The sequence below is a fragment of the Mytilus trossulus genome, unplaced genomic scaffold, assembly GCF_036588685.1.
Source record: "Mytilus trossulus isolate FHL-02 unplaced genomic scaffold, PNRI_Mtr1.1.1.hap1 h1tg000103l__unscaffolded, whole genome shotgun sequence".
Lineage (NCBI taxonomy): Eukaryota > Metazoa > Mollusca > Bivalvia > Mytilida > Mytilidae > Mytilus > Mytilus trossulus.
Genome location: NW_026963296.1, coordinates 1,609,605 through 1,632,461, shown reverse-complemented (window position 1 = coordinate 1,632,461; position 22,857 = coordinate 1,609,605). Strand labels below are relative to the sequence as shown.

The 22,857-nt window shown below is 32.3% G+C and overlaps 1 protein-coding gene and 1 long non-coding RNA gene across 4 annotated transcripts in view; both read right to left on the bottom strand.

The window, feature by feature from the left end:
- Positions 1 to 2,070, bottom strand: part of LOC134699960 (uncharacterized) — a 45,802-nt gene extending 43,732 nt beyond the window's left edge. Inside the window, exons 1-2 of the mRNA XM_063561362.1 lie at positions 1,978 to 2,070; positions 752 to 859 (exon numbers count right to left, since the gene is read on the bottom strand). Coding sequence (XP_063417432.1) covers positions 752 to 859; positions 1,978 to 2,055 — 186 coding nt within the window. The 5' untranslated portion in view covers positions 2,056 to 2,070. The remainder of the gene's footprint in view (positions 1 to 751; positions 860 to 1,977) is intronic.
- Positions 2,071 to 3,779: 1,709 nt separating this feature from the next.
- LOC134699974 (uncharacterized) overlaps positions 3,780 to 22,857 on the bottom strand; it is a 41,447-nt gene continuing 22,369 nt past the window's right edge. The window contains exons 2-8 of one of the 3 annotated variants that reach the window (XR_010103713.1): positions 21,343 to 21,404; positions 15,706 to 15,792; positions 11,602 to 11,847; positions 8,242 to 8,324; positions 7,974 to 7,997; positions 6,003 to 6,086; positions 3,780 to 3,878 (exon numbers count right to left, since the gene is read on the bottom strand). This is a non-coding gene — a long non-coding RNA (uncharacterized LOC134699974). The remainder of the gene's footprint in view (positions 3,879 to 6,002; positions 6,087 to 7,973; positions 7,998 to 8,241; positions 8,325 to 11,601; positions 11,848 to 15,705; positions 15,793 to 21,342; positions 21,405 to 22,857) is intronic. The other 2 variants (XR_010103714.1, XR_010103712.1) reach the window with 2 other exon arrangements.

Here is a 22,857-nt window from a genome sequence, read left to right as displayed (position 1 = left end):
ATACGATATCTTTAAAAAAAAAATATATAAGATATCTCATATATTAAATGAGATATCTTATAAAAATCTAATATGTTATATAAGATATCTTATATATTATGGGATAATTTGAGATAATTTGAAATTCGAATAAATAGCTAAACTGCTTAAGTGCCATAGGTTTATGTTAGCTGGTATATATGCCTTGTTTACCAAAGTTAAGATGATAGTGCATCATGTGCAATGGTATTCATGGTATTCATGTATTACATTTTCCCTGGTCTGAATCCAATAATTTCTTCAAGCAGTGTTCAGGTGAAACTTAATATACATTTTCCGTTTTTACAGGTCAGGAAAATGATATTATTTCGTTTCAGATTGTATGCATAAAAAATTCCCAATTTGGATAAAAATTCCCAATTTGATGTTCAAGGGACCCACTTGAAAACACCTGGAATCATGCCTGCTGTATACCCCATCCACACCCTCCTATATAATACCCCATCCACACCCTTCTATATCTGTATACCCCATCCACACCCTTCTATATCTGTATACCCCATCCACACCCTCCTATATCTGTATACCCCATCCACACTCTCATATATCTGTATACCCCATCCACGCCCTTCTATGAAACTTTTTCATATTTAAAGTTAAATTTAAATGATCAAAAGACTAAAGTCTTGAAAAAAAACATTTGACCAACCATACATAATTTTAGTGATTCATTACTTAATAGATAACACTATTATATACTATAAAATATTACCTCATGTGTTGTAATCAAGGGACTGGCACCTCCTTGTTCTACCAGACATCTTGTGGTCTGTAGATATCCCTCCCGAACAGCCCAATGTAAAGCTGTGTATCCATCTCTCTATTATATAACAAAATAACATGTAACTATTATGTACAATACTTTGTTGTCAATATCAATAATATACAACATATCCTACAACTGACATTAAAACTTGTCTGATAAACTGGACAATGTTATTTAATAAATATAAACAAAATATATATCACTTGAATCAGTAGTCAAAACTGAATACAATGACCAGTCACACTTGTATTTATATTGATCATAAACAACAAATAAACAACCGGTTTTTTTTGGTGAAATGTCAAAACTTCCATTAAACCTGATATCTTAAAAAAATTTTTTTTTCAAGAAATGTGTAAAATAATTATATCAATGGATTCAGTAGAACAAAACAAACAAAATGAGACCCCACTTTATATGATTCTTACAGATATTTGTTTATTAAAACTGTCTAATTAACAACAGGAATTAGTGTATATTCAGTATAATCATTCATTTTAATAAAATATTTTTTTAAGAAACATGAAAAGGAGTAATATTTTCTAATTAAGAACAATAATATGAGTAAAATGAGACCCAACTTGATATAATTATTACATATATTTGTTCATTAACCCTGTCTAATTAACAACATGATTTTGTGTAGATTAATAGTAATGTGATCAGACTAAGTAGATAACATACTGTTGTGGTGTCGATCTTACATCCTGTATCAATGAGATGTCTACAGATCTCCAGGTGTCCATACCTGGTAGCCAACATTAATGCTGTCCATCCATACTCCTGGAATAATACAACTGACATCAAAACTTGTCTGATAAACTGGACAATGTTGTGTAATAAATATAAACAAAATATATATCACATGAATCAGTGGTCAAAACTGAATAAAATGACCAGTCACACTTGTATTTATATTGTACATAAACAATAAATAAACATGTTTTGTTGTGAAATGTCAAAACTTCCATTAAACCTGATATCTTAAAAAAATATTTTTTTCAAGAAATGTGTGAAATAGTTATATCAATGGATTCAGTAGAACAAAACAAGTAAAATGAGACCCCACTTTATATGATTCTTACACATATTTGTTCATTAAACCTGTCTAATTAACAACATGACTTAGTGTAGATTAATAGTAATGTGATCAGACTAAGTAGATAACATACATTTGTGATGTCGATCTTACATCCTGTATCAATGAGATGTCTACAGATCTCCAGGTGTCCATACCTGGTAGCCACCATTAATGCTGTCGCTCCATACTCCTGGAATAATACAACTGACATCAAAACTTGTCTGATAAACTGGACAATGTTGTGTAATAAATATAAACAAAATATATATCACATGAATCAGTGGTCAAAACTGAATAAAATGACCAGTCACACTTGTATTTATATTGTACATAAACAATAAATAAACATGTTTTGTTGTGAAATGTCAAAACTTCCATTAAACCTGATATCTTAAAAAAATATTTTTTTCAAGAAATGTGTGAAATAATTATATCAATGGATTCAGTAGAACATAACAAGCAAAATGAGACCCCACTTTATATGATTCTTACACATATTTGTTTATTAAAACTGTCTGATTAACAACAGGAATTAAGTGTAGATTCAGTATAATAATTCATTTTAATAAAATATTTTTTCAAAGAAACATGACAAAGTAATATTTTCTGATTCAGAACAATAATACGAGAAAATTGAGACCCCACTTGATATAATTATTACAAATATTTGTTCATTAAACCTGTCTAATTAACAACATGATTTTGTGTAGATTAATAGTAATGTGATCAGACTAAGTAGATAACATACTGTTGTGGTGTCGATCTTACATCCTGTATCAATGAGGAGACGACAGATCTCCAGGTATCCTCCCATGGCAGCCCTCATTAATGCTGTCACTCCATCCTCCTGGAATAATACAACTGACATCAAAACTTGTCTGATAAACTGGACAATGTTGTGTAATAAATATAAACAAAATATATATCACATGAATCAGTGGACAAAACTGAATACAATGACCAGTCACACTTGTATTTATATTGTACATAAACAATAAATAAACATGTTTTGTTGTGAAATGTCAAAACTTCCATTAAACCTGATATCTTAAAAAAAAAAAAATTCAAGTAATGTGTGAAATAATTATATCAATGGATTCAGTAGAACAAAACAAGTAAAATGAGACCCAACTTTATATAATTATAACAAATATTTGTTCATTAAACCTGTCTAATTAACAACAGGAATTAGTGTAGATTCAGTATAACTATTCATTTTAATAAAATATTTTTTTTAAGAAACATGAAAAGGAGTAATATTTTCTAATTAAGAACAATATTATGAGTAAAATGAGACCCCACTTTATATAATTATTACAAATATTTGTTCATTAAACCTGTCTAATTAACAACATGATTTAGTGTTGATTAATAGTAATGTGATCAGACTAAGTAGATAACATACTGTTGTGGTGTCGATCTTACATCCTGTATCAATGAGGAATCTACAGATCTCCAGGTGTCCTTCCTTGGCAGCCAACATTAATGCTGTCCATCCATACTCCTGGAATAATACAACTGACATCAAAACTTGTCTGATAAACTGGACAATGTTGTGTAATAAATATAAACAAAATATATATCACATGAATCAGTGGTCAAAACTGAATACAATGACCAGTCACACTTGTATTTATATTGTATATAAACAATAAATAAACATGTTTTGTTGTGAAATGTCAAAACTTCCATTAAACCTGATATCTTAAAAAAAAAATTTTTTCAAGAAATGTGTGAAATAATTATATCAATGGATTCAGTAGAACAAAACAAACAAAATGAGACCCCACTTTATATGATTCTTACACATATTTGTTAATTAAACTTGTCTAATTAACAACAGGAATTAGTGTAGATTAATAGTAATGTGATCAGACTAAGTAGATAACATACTTCTATGATGTCGATCTTACATCCTGTATCAATGAGGAGTCTACAGACCTCCATGTGTCCTCTCCTGGTAGCCACCATTAATGCTGTCTCTCCATCATACTGGAATAATACAACTGACATCAAAACTTGTCTGATAAACTGGACAATGTTGTGTAATAAATATAAACAAAATATATATCACATGAATCAGTGGTCAAAACTGAATAAAATGACCAGTCACACTTGTATTTATATTGATCATAAACAATAAATAAACATGTTTTTTTTTTGTGAGATGTCAAAACTTCCATCAGAACTGTAATGTTATTTTTTTTAATTTTTTTTTAAGAAATGAATAAAATATTTACATCAATGGATTCATTACAATTCTCTAAGTAAAATGACATCTCACTTTATATAATCCTAACAAGTATTTGTTGATATAATGATTAAATCTGTCTGATTAACATGATTCAGAATAATGATTATTTTTTTAAAAAGTAACTTTTTCAAAGAAATATGAAAAATAGTTACATTTCCTGATTTAGTACAAGGAGACAAACAAAATGAGACCCCACTTTATATAATTATTACAAATATTTGTTGTCCATTCAACCTGTCTAATTAACAACATAATTTTGTATATATTAAGGAATGTGGTCAAAGTGAAGCAATAACATACATGTGTGATATTTGTTTTACTTCCGCTGTAAAACCTTGGTGTAAAACATGTTCTTGTAAATATTCAAAGTAAGAATTTTTTCAACTATAATTCAAAACAAACAAAAACAATTATTTAAAAAAAATACCTTTATGCATTTTTTTTCTCTCACTAAAACTGTTAAATTAAAAACAGATTTTGATTTAGTATTGAATTCAGTATAATGATATATATATCAGTTTCGATACAGATATATTTGTATATTATGTTCAGAAGTAACATGTAGTTATGTGTTTTATACTGCTAATGTACAATCTGTTGTTTTGTGAAGTAACTTGCAGTTGTGTGTTTTATACTGTTTATGTACAATCTGTTTTGTTATGAAATAAGCTGTAGTTGTGCGTTTTATACTGCTAATGTACAATCTGTTTTGTTCTGAAGTATTTTGTAGTTGTGTGTTTTATACTGCTAATGTACAATCTGTTATGTGCTGAAGTAAACTTGTAATTATGTGTTTTATACTGCTGGTGTACAATCTGTTATGTTCTGAAGTAACTTGCTATTATGTGTTTTATACTGCTGGTGTGCAATCTGTTATGTTCTGGAGTAACTTGCAATTATGTGTATTATACTGCTTATGTACAATCTGTTATGTTCTGAAGTAACTTGTAGTTGTGTGTTTTATACTGCTGCTGTACAATCTGTTATGTTCTGAACTAACTTGCAATTATGTGTTTTATACTGCTGGTGTACAATCTGTTATGTTCTGAAGTAACTTGTAGTTGTGTGTTTTATACTGCTGGTGTACATTCTGTTATGTTCTGAAGTAACTTGTAGTTGTGTGTTTTATACTGCTGGTGTACAATCTGTTATGTTCTGAAGTTACTTGTAGTTGTGTGTTTTATACTGCTGGTGTACAATCTGTTATGTTCTAAACTAACTTGTAGTTGTATGTTTTATACTGCTGGTGTACAATCTGTTATGTTCTGAACTAACTTGTAGTTGTATGTTTTATACTGCTGGTGTACAATCTGTTATGTTCTGAACTAACTTGTAGTTGTATGTTTTATACTGCTGGTGTACAATCTGTTATGTTCTGAACTAACTTGCAGTTGTGTGTTTTATACTGCTGGTGTACAATCTGTGATGTTCTGAAGTAACTTGTAGTTGTGTGTTTTATACTGCTGGTGTACAATCTGTTATGTTCTGAAGTAACTTGCAATTATGTGTTTTATACTGCTGGTGTACAATCTGTTATGTTCTGAAGTAACTTGTAGTTGTGTGTTTTATACTGCTGGTGTACAATCTGTTCTGTTCTGAAGAAACTTGTAGTTGTGTGTTTTATACTGCTGGTGTACAATCTGTTATGTTCTAAAGTCAATTGTTGTGGTGTGTTTATGTACAATATCCTGTATTTTGAAGTAACATGTAGTTTTACACTGTTTCACTGTGCTTTATTTTCAAGTAACCTGTAGTTTTGTGTCTTTTATCATGTTTATTGTACCATCAGACGACGTATCTTAAAATGATTTTTCTATAAAGTATTAAAATAAGGTAGTTTTGAATGTGACTTTTTCACTTACTCCTTGATAATCAATTTCTACATCATTCTGTAAGCACAATTTTAAGGCTTCTTTATCTCCCTCCCTAGCAGCTGTAACAAGTTTCTGTAAGTAAAACATAGAAATTACATTTAATAGATTGTAATGAATGTCCTTACTGTTAAATCAGGTAATAATTTATATGTATTCTTCTTTTGGGAAATTAGTGTGGCGTTAATTATCACTGAACTAGTATAAATTTGTTTAGTGGCCAGCTGAGGGACGCCTCCGGGTGCAGGAATTTCTCGCTACATTGAAGACCTATTGGTGACTTTCTGCTGTTATTTTTTCTATTGTCGGGTTGTTGTCTCTTTGACACATTCCCCATTTCCATTCAATTTTATTCTTCTGTAAAGCAATGATTCAGTGGTTCAAATCAACATTTTTCCCTGAAAAGTCCTGGACCTTAATAACAGTAAAGTGGAAGGTCCACACCTTAGGATGAAAGGTCCAAACATTGACTTTTGATTGGATCAATTTTAAAGATTTTGTGACCCTCTCACTAAAGCACTATGCCTATCAGAGTGGGTTAGGTATTTTATAATTACAGGTCATGGTTCAGGAAGCTTCTCCAAATTGGAGCCAATGGTGATCTTTCTGCCAATGAGACTTAAATTTTTGCTTACATTTTTCGCGATCATATCTTTTATCCTTGTTTAAACTCTCATTGCTTCTTTAGTTTAGCTACACCCAAAGTAGCCAGAATTTCATCGGCCTCACCTGTTTTTCTATAAGAAGACGTGATGCTTAAGCAAAACAAACTCATGGTTTAGCAACGTTGACAACCACATGCGTTAATATGAAGAACACGAACTTGACGAAAGCACCAATAAAATTGTCATCTGACACGCTGTACTATTAATGAACCAGGAAGTAGATTACTAAGTTAAAAATAAATTTAATCACAAAGCTAATTTATCGTGACTCATTACCACATCAAAATTAAAAGTCTGACGGATGCAGCTAATAACCAAATCCGAAGTCCGAACGCTAATCTGATAGGTCTCAGATCTAGGACCACCGCTAATTTAAACCCAATGACTACATAAATCAGTAGTATTCTTATTTCATGTAACATTCAGACAGAGAGGAGTTCCTTAAATAGCATGTAATTGGAATATATGCGTATATTTATGAGTAGAATATAAGACGATAAAGTGTCACCTGTGTAATGAGTAGAAGATAAGACAATTAAGTGTCACCTGTGTAATGAGTAGAAGATAAGACGATTAAGTGTCACCTTTGTAATGAGTAGAAGATAAGACGATTAAGTGTCACCTTTGTAATGAGTAGAAGATAAGACGATTAAGTATCACCTTTGTAATGAGAAGAGGATAAGTCAATTAAGTGTCACTCATGTTATGAGTAGAAGATAAGATCAAGTGTCACCTGTGTAATGAGTAGAAGATAAGACGATTTATTGTCAGCCGTGTAATGAGTAGAAGATAAGACGATTAAGTGTCAGCCATGTTATGAGTAGAAGAAAAGACAATTAAGTGTCAGCCATGTTATGAGTAGAAGAAAAGACAATTAAGTGTCACCCTTGTAATGAGTAGAAGATGACAATTAAGTGTCACCCGTGTAATGAGTAGAAGATAAGACAATAAAGTGTCACCCGTGTAATGAGTAGAAGATAAAACCATCAAGTGTCACCCGTGTAATGAGTAGAAGATAAGCAAGTAAGTGTCACTCATGTTGAGTAGAAGATAAGAAGATTAAGTGTCAACCGTGTAATTCCTAGATGGATAACACAATTAAGAGGATTTCTGCTATTATTTATTAGCAAATGTTTTGTATTTTTTGTTCCATCTGTTTTCTTCGATCAGTATACTTAGTTTTGTAGTTCACCTAGAATTCTAGTTTTTATCTTAAATTATCACATACTTGTATCTAATTGTACAATAATGGGGAACAAAACCAAACATGACAAGGGGACTATTAGGTAAATCTTACCTCATTCCAATCCTCCATTATATCCTAAAAATAGAAAAGAAAAATCATATTCAATATATACTGTTTAGTTATCATTGAGGTACATGTATTATAGTTACTGCCAATTAAAAATACCTGATCATTATTGGATGTAATATACTGACCTAATATTTTAGATACTAATTTTAATTAAATAATAATAGCATTGAAACAGTCATTTATCTCAACTTTTCTGCACTATCATAACTATTTGAACTGAACTAAAAACCTTGAAGATCTGATCACATACCTAAATGAGGTACTAATGTATTCTACAAACAGGGTGGGACTCTTTTCATCGAACACCAGAACATCTATTGCACTTTCCCAGATCTAAGTATTTTAAAAAATGTTTTTACCAGCTTTAAGAAACACAAAAAATATCAAGTTACAGTTTCTTAAAACACTATCAATAATCAACTTGAACTGTCAAATTAAATTCAATTGTTTGTTTTTTTATTCTGTATGCACAGGACCTATAACATAGTGGATTTAGTTAGAGGCTGTGTACCATATTTGTTTTTCCTTCATTGTTGTACAAAGTAGGCTGTTCACTTTTTTTCTTTTCAAATGTTTCACATTTTATCATACCAAGGCTTTTAGCAGATGATTATATGGTATGGGTTTTGCTCATTGTTGAAGGCTATTAGACGACCTGTAATTGTTTATACCTTTGTCCTATGGTCTAGGATTAATTGTATCATTGTTAATCATACCACAACTCCTTATTATCATATGGTATGGGCTTTGCTCATTGTTGAAAGCTGATAGACGAATTGTAATTGTTTATATCTTTGTTCTATGGTCTAGGATTAATTGTATCATCAATAAAGGTTTTAAGTAATTTGTGATAACGAAATTCCTGGCTTAATAATTTTCCAGTAATACACAGATTACGTTCGTTAAAATCTAAAACGTCACAACAGACACAGGCATAGCGAACGAGGTGTGAAATATAACACCGTGCCAAAGGCACATCATCATCCCAAAAGGGAAAGTGATCATTGTTAATCATACCACAACTCCTAATTAATATATGGCATGGGTTTTACTCATTATTGAAGGCTGTTGGACGATCTGTCATTGTTTATACCTTTGTCCTATAGTCTAGGAATAATTGCATCATTGTTAATCATACCAAAACTCCTAATTATTAAATGGTATGGGTTTTGCTAATTGTTGAAGGCTATTAGACGAATTGTAATTGTTTATATCTTTGTCCTATGGTCTAGGAATTATTGCATCATTGTTAATCTTACCACAACTCCTAATCATTATATGGTATTGGTTTTGCTCATTGTTGAAGGCTATTAGACAAATTGTAATTGTTTATATCTTTGTCCTATGGTCTAGGAATAATTGCATCATTGTTAATCATACCACAACCCCTAATTATCATATGGTATGGGTTTTGCTCATTGTTGAAAGCTGAGAGACGACCTGTAATTGTTTATATCTTTGTCCTATGGTCTACGAATAATTGTATCATTGTTAATCATACGACAACTCCTAATTGTCATATGGTATGGGTTTTGTTCATTGTTGAAGGCTGTCTGACAAACTGTAATTTTTTATATCATTATTCTTTAGTCTAGGAATACATGTATCATTGTTATTCATCACATGAACTTTCATGAACATTTTCTTTATACAATGAATTTGAATTATTTCAAACTATTGGGTAACAAAAAGAAGTTGCACAGCATAAACAACATGAATGTGTCCTAAGTACACAGATGCCCCATCCGCATTATAATTTTCTATGTTCAGTGGACCGTGAAATGGGAAAATCTCTAATTTGGCATTAAAATTAGAAATATCATATCATAAGGAACATGTGTAGTAAGTTTCAAGTTGATTGGACTTCAAGTTCATCAAAAACTTTAACCTGAATCAGGACAGACGGACCAACGGACGAAAGATCAGACGAACAGACGGATCCACAGATCAAAAAACATTCCCATAAATGGGGCATAAAAATTGCTAACATTCTAGCTACAAATCAACATTTTCAAGCAGTTCATCAAATATAAAATCATTCCCTTCCATAGAAGCCAAGAAAAAGAAATTTTAATTGTACAATGAGTGTTGTACAATTTCATACTATCAACCAATAGGATGTGGCTGTACGACAGATGTGAAACCAGGAAGTGGATGTATGACAGATGTGAAAACAGGAAGTGGATATATGACAGATGTGAAACCAGGAAGTGGATGCATGATAGATGCAAAACAGGAAGAGGATGTATTACAGATGTGAAAACAGAAGTGGATGTATGACAGATATGAAAAAAGGAAGTGGCTGTATGGCAGATGTGAAAACAGGAAGTGGCTGTATGGCAGATGTGAAAACAGGAAGTGGCTGTATGGCAGATGTGAAAACAGGAAGTGCCTGTATGACAGATGTGAAAACAGGAAGTGCCTGTATGACAGATGTGAAAACAGGAAGTGACTGTATGGCAGATGTGAAAACATGAAGTGGCTGTACGACAGATGTGAAAACAGGAAGTGGCTGTACGACAGATGTGAAAACAGGAAGTGGCTGTATGACAGATGTGAAAACAGGAAGTGACTGTATGGCAGATGTGAAAACAGGAAGTGGCTGTGTGACAGATGTGAAAACAGGAAGTGACTGTATGACAGATGTAAAGACAGGAAGTGACTGTATGGCAGATGTAAAGACATGAAGTGGCTGTATGACAGATGTGAAAACAGGAAGTGCCTGTATGACAGATGTGAAAACAGGAAGTGGCTGTATGGCAGATGTGAAAACAGGAAGTGACTGTATGGCAGATGTAACAAGAATGTGTCCCCAGTACACGGATGCCCCACTCGCACTATCATTTTCTATGTTCAGTGGACCGTGAAATTGGGGTCAGAACTCTAATTTGACATTAAAATTGGACTTCAACATCATCAAAAACTACCTCGACCAAAAACTTTAACCTGAAACGGGACGAATGAACGGACGAAGGAACGGACAAACAAACGGAGGCACAGACCAGAAAACATAATGCCCCTCTACTATCGTAGGTGGGGCATAAAAACAGGAAGTGGCTGTATGACAGATGTGAAAACAGGAAGTGCCTCTATGACAGATGTGAAAACAGGAAGTGGATGTATGGCCGATGTGAAAACAGGAAGTGGATGTATGGCAGATGTGAAAACAGGAAGTGGCTGTATGACAGATGTGAAAACTGGAAGTGCCTGTATGACAGATGTGAAAACAGGAAGTGGCTGTATGGCAGATGTGAAAACAGGAAGTGGTTGTATGGCAGATGTGAAAAAAGGAAGTGGCTGTATGACAGATGTGAAAACAGGAAGTGGCTGTATGGCAGATGTGAAAACAGGAAGTGGCTGTATGGCAGATGTGAAAACAGGAAGTGGCTGTATGGCAGATGTAAAAACAGGAAGTGGCTGTATGGCAGATATGAAAACAGGAAGTGGCTGTATGGCAGATGTGAAAACAGGAAGTGGCTGTGTGACAGATGTGAAAACAGGAAGTGGCTGTATGACAGATGTGAAAACAGGAAGTGGCTGTATGACAGATGTGAAAACAGGAAGTTGCTGTATAGCAGATGTGAAAACTACTTACTCTGTATTGATTTACCTTATTTTGGAGAAGCAGCAAATATTATTTTTCAAGTCTTTGGTTGAACTGTCCAGGGTTCAAACCCACCACCTCCCACACTAAAAGTTAACACAACACACAACACCATGAAGATCAACGTGGCAGTCGTTATGGATTGATTTGTTTTGTTCTCTTATACAATACATACTAATAAATAAACACTGATGAATGTACCTCTGCGGTCAGCCTAATTTATAAGTTAGGTTGTGCCATCATCTAAAGCATCTGTGAAAAATAACTATAAATCTGATTACTTGTTTAAGCACGATATATATGTAAAATTGAAGTATGACTAAAAAATACTTCATTCGTACTTGTTATGAATGTTTCTTATAAACATATCAATGTGTGTGTGTTATCTCCCTGTTTCAATAAAATAAACTTACAGTTATAAGTTAAATGGTTCGCTATTGACCCCCTACAGATCCATAGAGGGTTAGTAAAATCCATAGGGGCTGAGGCCAAAGGGGGTAAGTAGTGCACCATATATACGATATAACGAATTTATCGCACATGGGACTTTTCCTGCTGTGTTTTGTATAAAAATAAACAATGAAATACAACAACATCAATAGATGACGTCACCATTAAAAAAAGACAGACGTCATGAACCCATATGAAATTTACTAACCCCATACAGATCCATAGGGGGTCACCATGTGACGGCGTTAAACCAATCACGTCATAATTTACCCGTGGTGGGATAAAAAGGTATAATGTGCAATTATTTCATTAACATGAATAAATCCTAAATTTAATGGCCCGCTTCATGAAAATGAAGACCTTATTATATGAGGTTATTTTTGAATCATTGACTATATATTGACTTGTACACATCTCCATTCTTGCTTTGTTGGGTTGCTGTCATTGACATATATCTCACTTTATTTTTCTATAGCACAAGTTCAATGCTTATATTTGAAGACAAATAACATTGTAATGATGTTATCACATTCTTTGTGTCTTGTTTACTATAAAAACATTGGTGGTATTTTGAATGTAAAAACTATATGTTGATTATCTCCCCTTATAGAGTTTGAATATTTTACATTATCTCCCCTTATAGAGTTTTAACATTTTACAGTTACCTTATCTCCCCTAATCAGGCCTCTACAATAACTTTTTTTTCAACTTGTCCTGTAGGACAAGTACATACCAAAATTTACTTGTCCAAATGAAATTGCAACTTGTCCAAAAATTTCTATTAAAAATAACCTTTTTACATTTTAAGTTGATTAAAGGAGCAAAACGAATTTAAACGATATAACAGAATTTGATTTATTTCTTTTGAAATACTTTTCAAAAATATGAGTCAAGTACAACTGCGAAACTAGTCATGTCACAGGAATTAGGTTCTAGTTTTCATCAATGCCAGTCTCATCAGACTCTAATCATGAGGCCCCATCTGATAAGCCTGTACACGCATTGGATTTGTATTCTTTTTGGGTTTTTTTAAGTTAAAAAAAGTTTATTCAAATGCAATCAATAAAAAGAAGAAGATAAGCCATCTTAAGAGGTCTGATTGCCGATGAGAAAACTCTCTGCAAGAGACCAAATGACACAGAAATTAACAACTACAGGTCACCATATTGCAAGTAATGTTTTTTTCTACTTATGATCAAATGTGATTTTGTGAATTTTATGGTAAATAAAAATAAATATTTTTGTAAAAAAATTATATTACCAGTATTGTATTTATTATAAGGAACAAAATAAGGTAGCAAAATGAGGTACTGATTTGTCTTGGTACCAAAATGTCTCCTGCCTTGTCAAACTGTCTATCAATCATGTCTACTAAATATGTCTCCTACGGTGCCAAACTGTCTATTAAACTTAAAGCTGAACTCTTCTGAGGTGACGAACTGTACTGTAAAGTTACCTTATCTACAAAGCGCAAGACTGGTTTCCCAGAATAGTATACCTTTTAGTTTTACCTGTTAAAAAGTACCTGACAAAGAACCAGTTAAAAATTATCGATTGCAAGTAAACATGTTTAAGAAAAGGCTTTGCAATTGAATAAACAGAATACAGAAACATGTCAAATTAATATTTGTTTTCTTGTTTTTTGTTTATAATTACTTTGTTCATCAAAGTTGAATTAAATTTATTTTCTGCAGAATAATAATGTACTTGTCCCGACGGACAAGCTTGATACAGCTTTTACTTGTCCAACCTTTTTTCCCTCTGGTACCGGACAATCGGACAAGTGTTATTGTCGAGGCCTGCTTATAGAGTTTGAACATTTAACATTATCTCCCCTTATAGAGTTTGAATATTTTACATTATCTCCCCCTATAGAGTTTGAACATTTTACATTATCTCCCCTTACCAGGGTTTCCCCTGGGTCAATTATTTATTTCGCCAACTCTTTCGCCAAAACAATATATTTTTCGCCACATTATTATTTTTTTCACCAAGTAACATAAATATATTTTTCGTTTAAAATTTACCTTTTTTTCTTCCTCCCCCTTCCTTAAAAAAGATGATTTTGTCCCATTGTGTCTATGACTATTCTCTGAAACTTATTTTAGAGTCTACATTTTAATGAATAAACACTAAACATTTACTTTCAAACAACATGGATTTTTTTAACTTAAAAGGGAAAATTATTCATTGTATTTTAAACAACTTTCCTAATGAGGGGCCCACTATACTTTAATAATAAAGAAGATATAAATCCTTGAATATAACAAAATTAATGGACATGTTTTGTTCATATAATACCAGTATAGTTCGTAGGGAAGGTTTCTTTAAAAGAAAAATACTGGTGTGCCCTATTATACTAAGAAGTGGTTTTTACAACAAAACAAATGCTTTTATCACATGAAATTGAGCCCTCATTTCATGTGTAGTCATAACATTGAAGGGTTACTCTCATTCGAGGGGTTGTTCCCAACCTTTTGGATGGATTTCTTCATAACGACAGTTTTCTTTTCTTGACCATCGTAAATGGAAAAAGTTGAGATGTAAAACTATGCTTGAAACACGTGTGTCACTCAAACGACTTTAAAATAGTCTCCCTGATAAATTACCTATATTAAAGTCAAAGGATAATTAAGGTTTTAAATCAGAGATTTTTCTTGCTTGAACATTTTTCGTCACAACAGCATCTTTCTTTTCTAAACTATCTTTAAAAGGAGAAGAGACGTCAAAAGTTTGCTTCAAACACGAACGTCTCAAAGTGGTAAATAAATTCTGTATGTGACTTTTAGTGGAAGCCATTTAACAATATCAATTGTCAAACAATTCAATCAACACCTTTATTAATTAGTCCTTTGTTGTCAATAGCTATAAAATGCAATCAGCTGATTATTGATTTTCTGTCCAATTCTTAATGAGGTCAAGGTGAATTCCGAGTATTGTCTGATCAGGTAAAGTCCGAGAAACTCGAAAAAAAAAGTAAATAAACAAGATGGAGGAAAATAGATCGTTTTATATATTTTTTTCGCCAAATTATTTCGCAAATGACGAATTTTTATCGCCACAATTATCGCAAATTGCGAAAATGGCGACCACCAGCGGAAACCCTGCCCTTACCATGCTTATAGAGTTTGAACATTTTACATTATCTCCCCTTACCATGCTTATAGAGTTTGAACATTTTACATTATCTCCCCTTACCATGCTTATAGAGTTTGAACATTTTACATTATCTCCCCTTACCATGCTTATAGAGTTTGAACATTTTACATTATCTCCCCTTACCATGCTTATAGAGTTTGAACATTTTACATTATCTCCCCTTACCATGCTTATAGAGTTTGAACATTTTACATTATCTCCCCTAACCATGCTTATAGAGTTTGAACATTTTACATTACCTCCCCTTACCATGCTTATAGAGTTTGAACATTTTACATTATCTCCCCTTATAGAGTTTGAACATTTCACATTATCTCCCCCTATAGAGTTTGAACATTTTACATTATCTCCCCTTATAGAGTTTGAACATTTTACATTATCTCCCCTTATAGAGTTTGAACATTTCACATTATCTCCCCCTATAGAGTTTGAACATTTTACATTTGAAACAAATTTCAATAGTAATTGATCCTATATAGTTCACATATAATGTACACTTACCTATAAATAGTAACTTGACTGTACAAGGATCACATTGATTATAATAACAACTTGACTGTAGAAGGATCACATTGACTGGACACGGATCTAATAAATACAAATAATAGAAGTTCAAAATAAAAATATGGCTAAAAAAGAAACTAGAGGCTCTAAAGAGCCGGTGTCGCTCACCTTGGTCTATGTGAATATTCAAATAAACAAAGGAAGCAGAAGGATTCATGACAAAATTGTGTTTTGGTGATGGTGATGTGTTTCTAAATCTTACTTTACTGAACATTGTTGATGCTTACAATTATCTCTATCTATAATGAACTTGGCCCAGTAGATTCAGTGGAAAATGTTAGTAAAAATTTACAAACTTTATGAAAATTGTTAACCAGATGCTCCGCAGGGCGTAGCTTTATACGACCGCAGAGGTTGAACCCTGAACGGTTGGGGCAAGTATGGACACAACATTCAAGCTGGATTCCGCTCTAAATCTGGATTGTGATTAAATAGTTGACACAGCATAGGTTTCTGACACAGAATGAATGTATTCAAATGAACTTAAAATTTTTGTTTTCTCTTAGAGCAATTCACTGCTGTTGAATACTAATCCTCTCAAAAAAATGTTTGAAGAAATTTTCTTTTTATTTATGAAATTTCAAATGAGAAAAATTGAACCCAATTTTTTATTCACATTCCCCTTTCCCTTATTCCAAAACTAATTTCAATTAGAATATTCTAATGAAGTTTGCAACAATTACTACTCATTTAAATACATCATAAAATATTAAGATGTTAAAAAACTGCTTGTTATCACTGAATGGTAAAGATTATTTAAATTTATCAGTTGGTAGAAAAAGTGAATATACATTGTATATTGTATATAACAAAGATTTAAGTTGATTCTGGACAAAGAAAGATAACTCCAATTAAAAAAAATTCTTGCAGATATTTCTTGCTTACTATACTGGACAAAGAAAGATAACTCTTAATTAAAAAAAAATTTGTTATTTCACAATATTGTGAAATTAGATATTTCTTGCCATTGCATAATACTGTGCAATTGAAAAGACTTGCTATTGCACAATACTTAATATAATAATTTTAGATCCTGATTTGGACCAACTTGAAAACTGGGCCCATAATCAAAAATCTAAGTACATGTTTAGATTCAGCATATCAAAGAGGCCCAAGAATTTAATTTTTGTTAAAATCAAACTTAGTTTAATTTTGGACCCTTTGCACTTTAATTTAGACCAATTTTAAAACTGGACCAAAAATTAAGAATTTACATACACAGTTAGATTTGGCATATCAAAGAACCCCAATTATTCAATTTTTGATGAAATCAAACAATGTTTAATTTTGGACCTCGATTTGGGCCAACTTGAAAACTGGGCCAATAACCAAAAATCTAAGTACATTTTTAGATTCAGCATATCAAAGAACCCCAAGGTTTCAATTTTTGTTAAAATCAAACTAAGTTTAATTTTGGACCCTTTGGACCTTAATGTAGACCAATTTGAAAACGGGACCAAAAATTAAGAATCTACATACACAGTTAGATTCGGCATATTAAAGAACCCCAATTATTCAATTTTGATGAAATCAAACAAAGTTTAATTTTGGACCCTTTGGGCCCCTTTTTTCCTTAACTGTTGGGACCAAAACTCCCAAAATCAATACCAACCTTCCTTTTATAGTCATAAACCTTGTGTTTAAATTTCATAGATTTCTATTTACTTATACTAACGCTATGGTGCGAAAACCAAGAAAAATGCTTATTTGGGTCCCTTTTTGGCCCCTAATTCCTAAACTGTTGGGACCGAAACTCCCAAAATCAATACCAACCTTCCTTTTGTCGTCATTAACATTGTGTTTAAATTTCATTGATTTCTATTTACTTTAACTAAAGTTATTTTACGAAAACCAAGATTAATGCTTATTTGGGCCCTTTTTTGGCCCCTGATTCCTAAACTGTTGAAACCAAAACTCCCAAAATCAATCCCAACCTTTCTTTTGTGGTCATAAACCTTGTGTCAAAATTTCATAGATTTCTATTAACTTAAACTAAAGTTATAGTGCGAAAACCAAGAAAATGCTTATTTGGGCCCTTTTTGGCCCCTAATTCCTAAAATGTTGATACCAAAACTACCAAAATCAATACCAGCCTTCATTTTATGATCATAAACCTTGTGTTAAAATTTCATAGATTTCTATTCACTTTTACTAAAGTTAGAGTGTGAAAACTAAAAGTATTCGGACGACGACGACGACGACGACTACGACGACGCCAACGTGATAGCAATATACGACGAAAATTTTTTCAAAATTTGCCGTCGTATAAAAATTGACTATAAAGGACAATACCGTTTAGCGGGTTATTTTCGCGGGGTGTAAATTTTCGCTTATTTTCGCGGATAGAACAAAATCACCAAAATAAATTCCGCCAATTTAAAAGTGTACATGCGAAGGTAATGTTAAAAATGTTGAATCCGCCAAAATAATAACCGCCAAAATTTTTCGTATACATTATTCAATGAAAATTGCGAAATTTTACACCCGTGAAAATAACCCGCTATACGGTAACTCCTTAGGGGGTCAACTGACTATTTCAGTCAAGTTGACTTATGTGTAAATCTTACTTTACTGAACATTATTGCTGTTTACAGTTTATCTCTAGCTATAATAATATTCAAGATAATAACCAATAAACAGCTGCGCCATGATAAAGTAAACAGATCTTTAGATTAATATAACAAAGAAGTGTGTAAAGTTTTAAGCAATAATCATAAATCATTTTTGAGATACGGCGCGACATGTAAAAAAAAACTCCCCTGTTAAACAAAATACTCAATAACTCCAAAATAAAGTTTTAAATCATCACCAAAAAGTATACAGATCTTTAGGTTAATATAAAAAAAGAAGTGTGTAAAGTTTTAAGCAATAATCATAAATTGTTTTTGAGATACGGCACAACATGTAAAAAAAACCTCCCCCTTTTTTACAAAATACTCAATAACTCAATAAGGCCAGGATTTTTTAATTTGTTGGTTTACAGATCCACCGACCCGATTTTGCCGGTTTCCAGAATAAAAATAAAATTGACTTTTCATGCTTTTTTATTCCCGCCGACCATATCAAATGCATTATCCCTAAAAATAATAATTAAAATATCCTTTTTTTATGAAATGAAATGCATTAATCACTTACAGAAGTGATGACACTTTCTGTTGTGAAAAATGAAACTTTCAGGTTACGTTTCTAAAAATAGACAAATCAATTATTAATGACCTTGAAATGTCGTTTGCGAATAATTTTGCGGAACCAAACCTGTGTTTAAAACCAGTTACACAATAAGTTCGTTTCCTTCATTTGTCACCAGTCCGTAAGATGTCTGTTCTCATAGAAATAGACTTGTCCAAATGTGGACAGGTGGAAGTTCAAGACATCGAGTTAAAGTACTGAATTTTAAAAATCATTTGAAGTTTTCTTGTTTTCATAGATGATAAAAATATATCGTCAATTTTGATAAAAAACGGGAATGCATGACAACGATTATTTAACCCGATATAATTTCTGTTTTTTCCAGTGGACGAGTCTATTACGTTTTTGAAACTTATTTTCGTACGACGTTTTTACATTTTTGTCTTTCAGTTTTCGTGCTTATTATTATTCACCAACAAGTTTTAAATAAGAGCTACTGACGTGAATCTCTTTTTATTATCTGTGAAATGACGATTTAATTTCGTCTATGTCCGTGCACCCCTTTTTTACGGGAAATTATTAGACAATGTCATGCGATGTTTTTTTTACAGCTGAGCAATAGTATTTCATCGAACTAAAATTTAAGAATGATGACAAAATAGTATGACAAACATATTATTAGAAAGGTGAAATATATATATTTATTTTGCATATCAGTTTTATGTCTCGTAAGATCTTTTTTTTTTCTTTTTTTTCCCGACCGACCGACCCGACTTTTTCATGGAGAAAATCCGTAAACCAACAAATTAAAAAACCGTGGCCTAACTCAAAAATGAAATTTTGAATCATCACCAAAAAGTATACAGATCTTTAGATTAATACAACAAAGACATGTGTAAAGTTTTAAGCAACCCAACAACAGGTTGTCCTATTTATCTGAAAATTTTAGGGCAGATAGATCTTGACCTGATAAACAATTTTACTACTGGTCAGATTTGCTCTTAATGCTTTGGTTTTTGAGTTTTAAGCCCAAAACTGCATTTTACCCCTATGTTCTATTTTTAGCTGTGGTGGCCATCTTGGATGGATGGCCATGTCACCAAACACAATTTTTAAACTAGATACCCAAAAGATGATTGTGGGTAAGTTTGGATTAATTTGGCCCAGTAGTTTCAGGAGAAGATTTTTGTAAAAGATTACTAAGATTTACGAAAAATGGTCAAAAATTGACTATAAAGGGCAATTACTCCTAAAGGGGTCAACTGACCATTTCGGTCATGTTGACTTATTTGTAAATCTTTATTTGCTGAACATTATTGCTGCTTACAGTTTATCTCTGTCTATAATAATATTAAAGATAATAACCAAAAACAGCAAAATTTCCTTAAAATTACCAATTCAGGGGAAGCAACCCAACAACGGCTTGTCCAATTCATCTGAAAATTTCAGGGCAGATAGATCTTGACCTGATAAACAATTTAACCCACTGTCAGATTTGCTCTGAATGCTTTGGTTTTTGAGTTATAAGCCAAAAACTGCATTTTACCGGGCCAATTTACCCCTATGTTCTATTTTTAGCTGTGGTGGCCATCTTTGTTGGATGGCCATGTCACCGAACACAATTTTTAAACTAGATACCCCAAAGATGATTGTGGCCAAGTTTGGTTTAATTTGGCCCAGTAGATTAAGAGGAGAGAATTTTTGTAAAAGATTGCTTAGATTTACGGAAAATGGTCAAAAATTGACTATAAAGGGCAATAACTCCTAAAGGGGTCAACTGACCATTTTGGTCATGTTAACTTATTTGTAAATCTTCATTTGCTGAACATTATTGCTGTTTACAGTTTATCTCTATCTATAATAGTATTCAAGATAATAACCAAAAACAGCAAAATTTCCTTAAAATTACCAATTCAGGGGCAGCAACCCAACAACGGCTTGTCCAATTCATCTGAAAATTTCAGGGCAGATAGATCTTGACCTGATAAACAATTTAACCCACTGTCAGATTTGCTCTAAATGCTTTGGTTTTTGAGTTATAAGCCAAAAACTGCATTTTACCCCTATGTTCTATTTTTAGCCGTGGCGGCCATCTTGGTTGGATGGCCAGGTCACCGAACACAATTTTTAAACAAGATACCCTAATAATGATTTTGGCCATGTTTGGTTAAATTTGGCCCAGTAGTTTCAGAGGAGAAGATTTTTGTAAAAGCTTTGACGGACAACAACGGACGCCGGATGCCAAGTGATGAGAAAAGCTCACTTGGCCCTTTGGGTCAGGTGAGCTAAAAAAAGCACTGGTGAAATGCTACTTAGAATGAACCAGCTAGCTCTTGATTATCTCTTTTTTTTTAATTTTAACTTTTACAATTGAAATATATTTCTGAATTTCATTTGATGAAATAAATATTGTTCCAATACAGTTTGACTATAATGTTCACTTACCTTTAATTAGTAATAAACTGACTGGACTTGAATCAAATAAAAACGAACAGTAGATCTTTAAACTGAAAATATAAAATAGCTCAATTTTAGTTTTAGATAAATATTGGTTGAACCATTTCTGAATATGTACATGTATATACTTTTTAAGCTTGTGACAAGTAACTTGTCGTGTAGATTGCCTGGTTAACTTTTTTCCTACTTAAAAAAAAACTTTTTACAAGAAATAATTGTAACAGGATGCTGCTATGAAATAAAGCTCCAAAACAAAGCATTCAAAATTAGTCATTCCCACTGTCGCCTGACATTGGGCAAAGTCCAATACAAATTGGTCTGGTCTAGTAAAGTGATATGTACAAGTGACATCTATAGTCTGGCTCAGGGGGTCCTGTCTGCCTTAAAAACATTATATTTTTTTTACCGCTATGATTAATGCAATGTTTAATCTTTTTTTCTGGGGAAAAGGGGGAGGGGAGGGGGGGTGAAAACTAATAGCAAACATCAGCATATATCAGATGGGGAAAAGAATCTCGGATATTTATGATTGCAACCTCAATGTGGAATAATATTTTGCCAACTTAAAATGAGTTATCTCCAGTTAATAAGAAATTGGCACTGTAATACATACAAAGTTGGGATGTAAAAGATGTTTAAGAATATGTCCGATGAGTGTCAATGAGATAACTCTCCATCATAGTCATAATAAGTACAAGTCCACCATTATGGATCAAAGTACAGACTTAAACACGAAGCATTGGCGCTTCCAAAAATTGACTAGTGTTAAACCATTAAAACGGGAAAACCAACCGTCTTATCTATATGAAAAATGCATGTTTCCAATAAGTTTTACAATTTACTCAAAAACGAGCACATTTACCCCACCAGATAAACATGCAGCAATTCTTGACTGTCTTTTATTTGTCTCGATCTTGACATTCTTGATAATGTCTGAATATGTCTTGACACATTCTTGACAGTCTTAAATATGTCTTGACACTATCTCAACAGTATGAATTTCGCCTTAAGACTTATTCTACACTGATTATGACATTCTATTGCTGTTATATACTTAATTATTATGGCTAAACTAAACTTTGAAGAATCAACGATTAATTTGGTATAGTAAGATACCCTTTTGGTGCAACTAAGTTGGAATACCCTGAATAATCCTCCATGTAGTTTAATTTTGATTTTTTTATTATTAAACGTTGAATCAATTGTTTTTACTTGGGATATAAGTTGAAGTTACTGACAAACAAAATTCAACATGCATCTCATTTGGACCCCAAAATTCATCTTCTGTGTGTGTGTGGCTAAAAAAAGAGAGGGGGCTTTCGTGAAGGTCAAAGAATTTGTTCCGATCTTGATTCAAAAACTTTATTCATTTTTTAGGACAACCAAAAAACATTTTATATATATTTCAATTTGAGTGTTGAATTTTATTATTTTTTAACAAACATAAATATATGTGATAACTCTTTCCGGAAAAAAAAATGTTTAGGTCTATATTATGCATGT